We start from the raw sequence: 602 nt of genomic DNA on the forward strand, positions 1-602 counted from the left end.
TTCTTAACCCCACTCCTTTGGGATAAATCCCCCCCAGAAGGGATTTTTTCCATTTCTGGGGACACAAAATGCTCAAGGGAAGGGTTTTGCTTTTGTTTTCCCCCACTCACCAGAACTCCCCATCCTCCATTCTCACCATCAGCTGCTGCCTCAGCGCCGGCTCCACCGCGTTCCACTCGGAGGAGCTGAGACAACCAACAGCCATCAGCGCATCGGTTTCCCCCCCCGCCCCCCATTCCCTCGTTAATTAACGCTAACGAAGGGCACGGCCTTACTTATCACTCCAGGCTCCAGTCCATTCCACTTCCCCCCACGGGTTCCGCATACGGATCAGCCCCAGCGACTGCCCCCGGTAGCTGATCTGCAAAGGGCAACAACGTGAGGGCCGTGACCCAAAACTGGGGTTTTTGGCCCCAAAACGGTGGCAGCTCCCACCTGCTTGGCTCCCGTCACCGAATACGCGTGGCCCTTCACCAGCTTCTTGAACGTCACCGCCTCCATGTCGAAGGCGCTCGTGATCTGGGGGGAAACGAGATCTTCTGGGGGAAAACCACACGAATTCCCCTCCTTTCCTTCCCTCCTTTCCTCCCACTTTTCCCATT

The 602-nt window shown here is 57.1% G+C and overlaps 1 protein-coding gene across 1 annotated transcript; it reads right to left on the reverse strand.

Moving 5' to 3' along the window:
- Positions 1–78: 78 nt before the first annotated feature.
- On the reverse strand, positions 79–593 carry LOC104916947 (calpain-1 catalytic subunit-like). The gene is made up of 3 exons (XM_019611640.1): positions 436–593; positions 276–361; positions 79–185 (listed from the first exon to the last, which is right to left on the reverse strand). The coding sequence occupies exons 1-3, from the start codon at positions 499–501 to the stop codon at positions 107–109; spliced, it is 231 nt and encodes a 76-aa protein (XP_019467185.1). The 5' UTR covers positions 502–593; the 3' UTR covers positions 79–106.
- Positions 594–602: the final 9 nt, after the last annotated feature.

Source organism: Meleagris gallopavo, unplaced genomic scaffold (assembly GCF_000146605.3).
Source record: "Meleagris gallopavo isolate NT-WF06-2002-E0010 breed Aviagen turkey brand Nicholas breeding stock unplaced genomic scaffold, Turkey_5.1 ChrUn_random_7180001951877, whole genome shotgun sequence".
Lineage (NCBI taxonomy): Eukaryota > Metazoa > Chordata > Aves > Galliformes > Phasianidae > Meleagris > Meleagris gallopavo.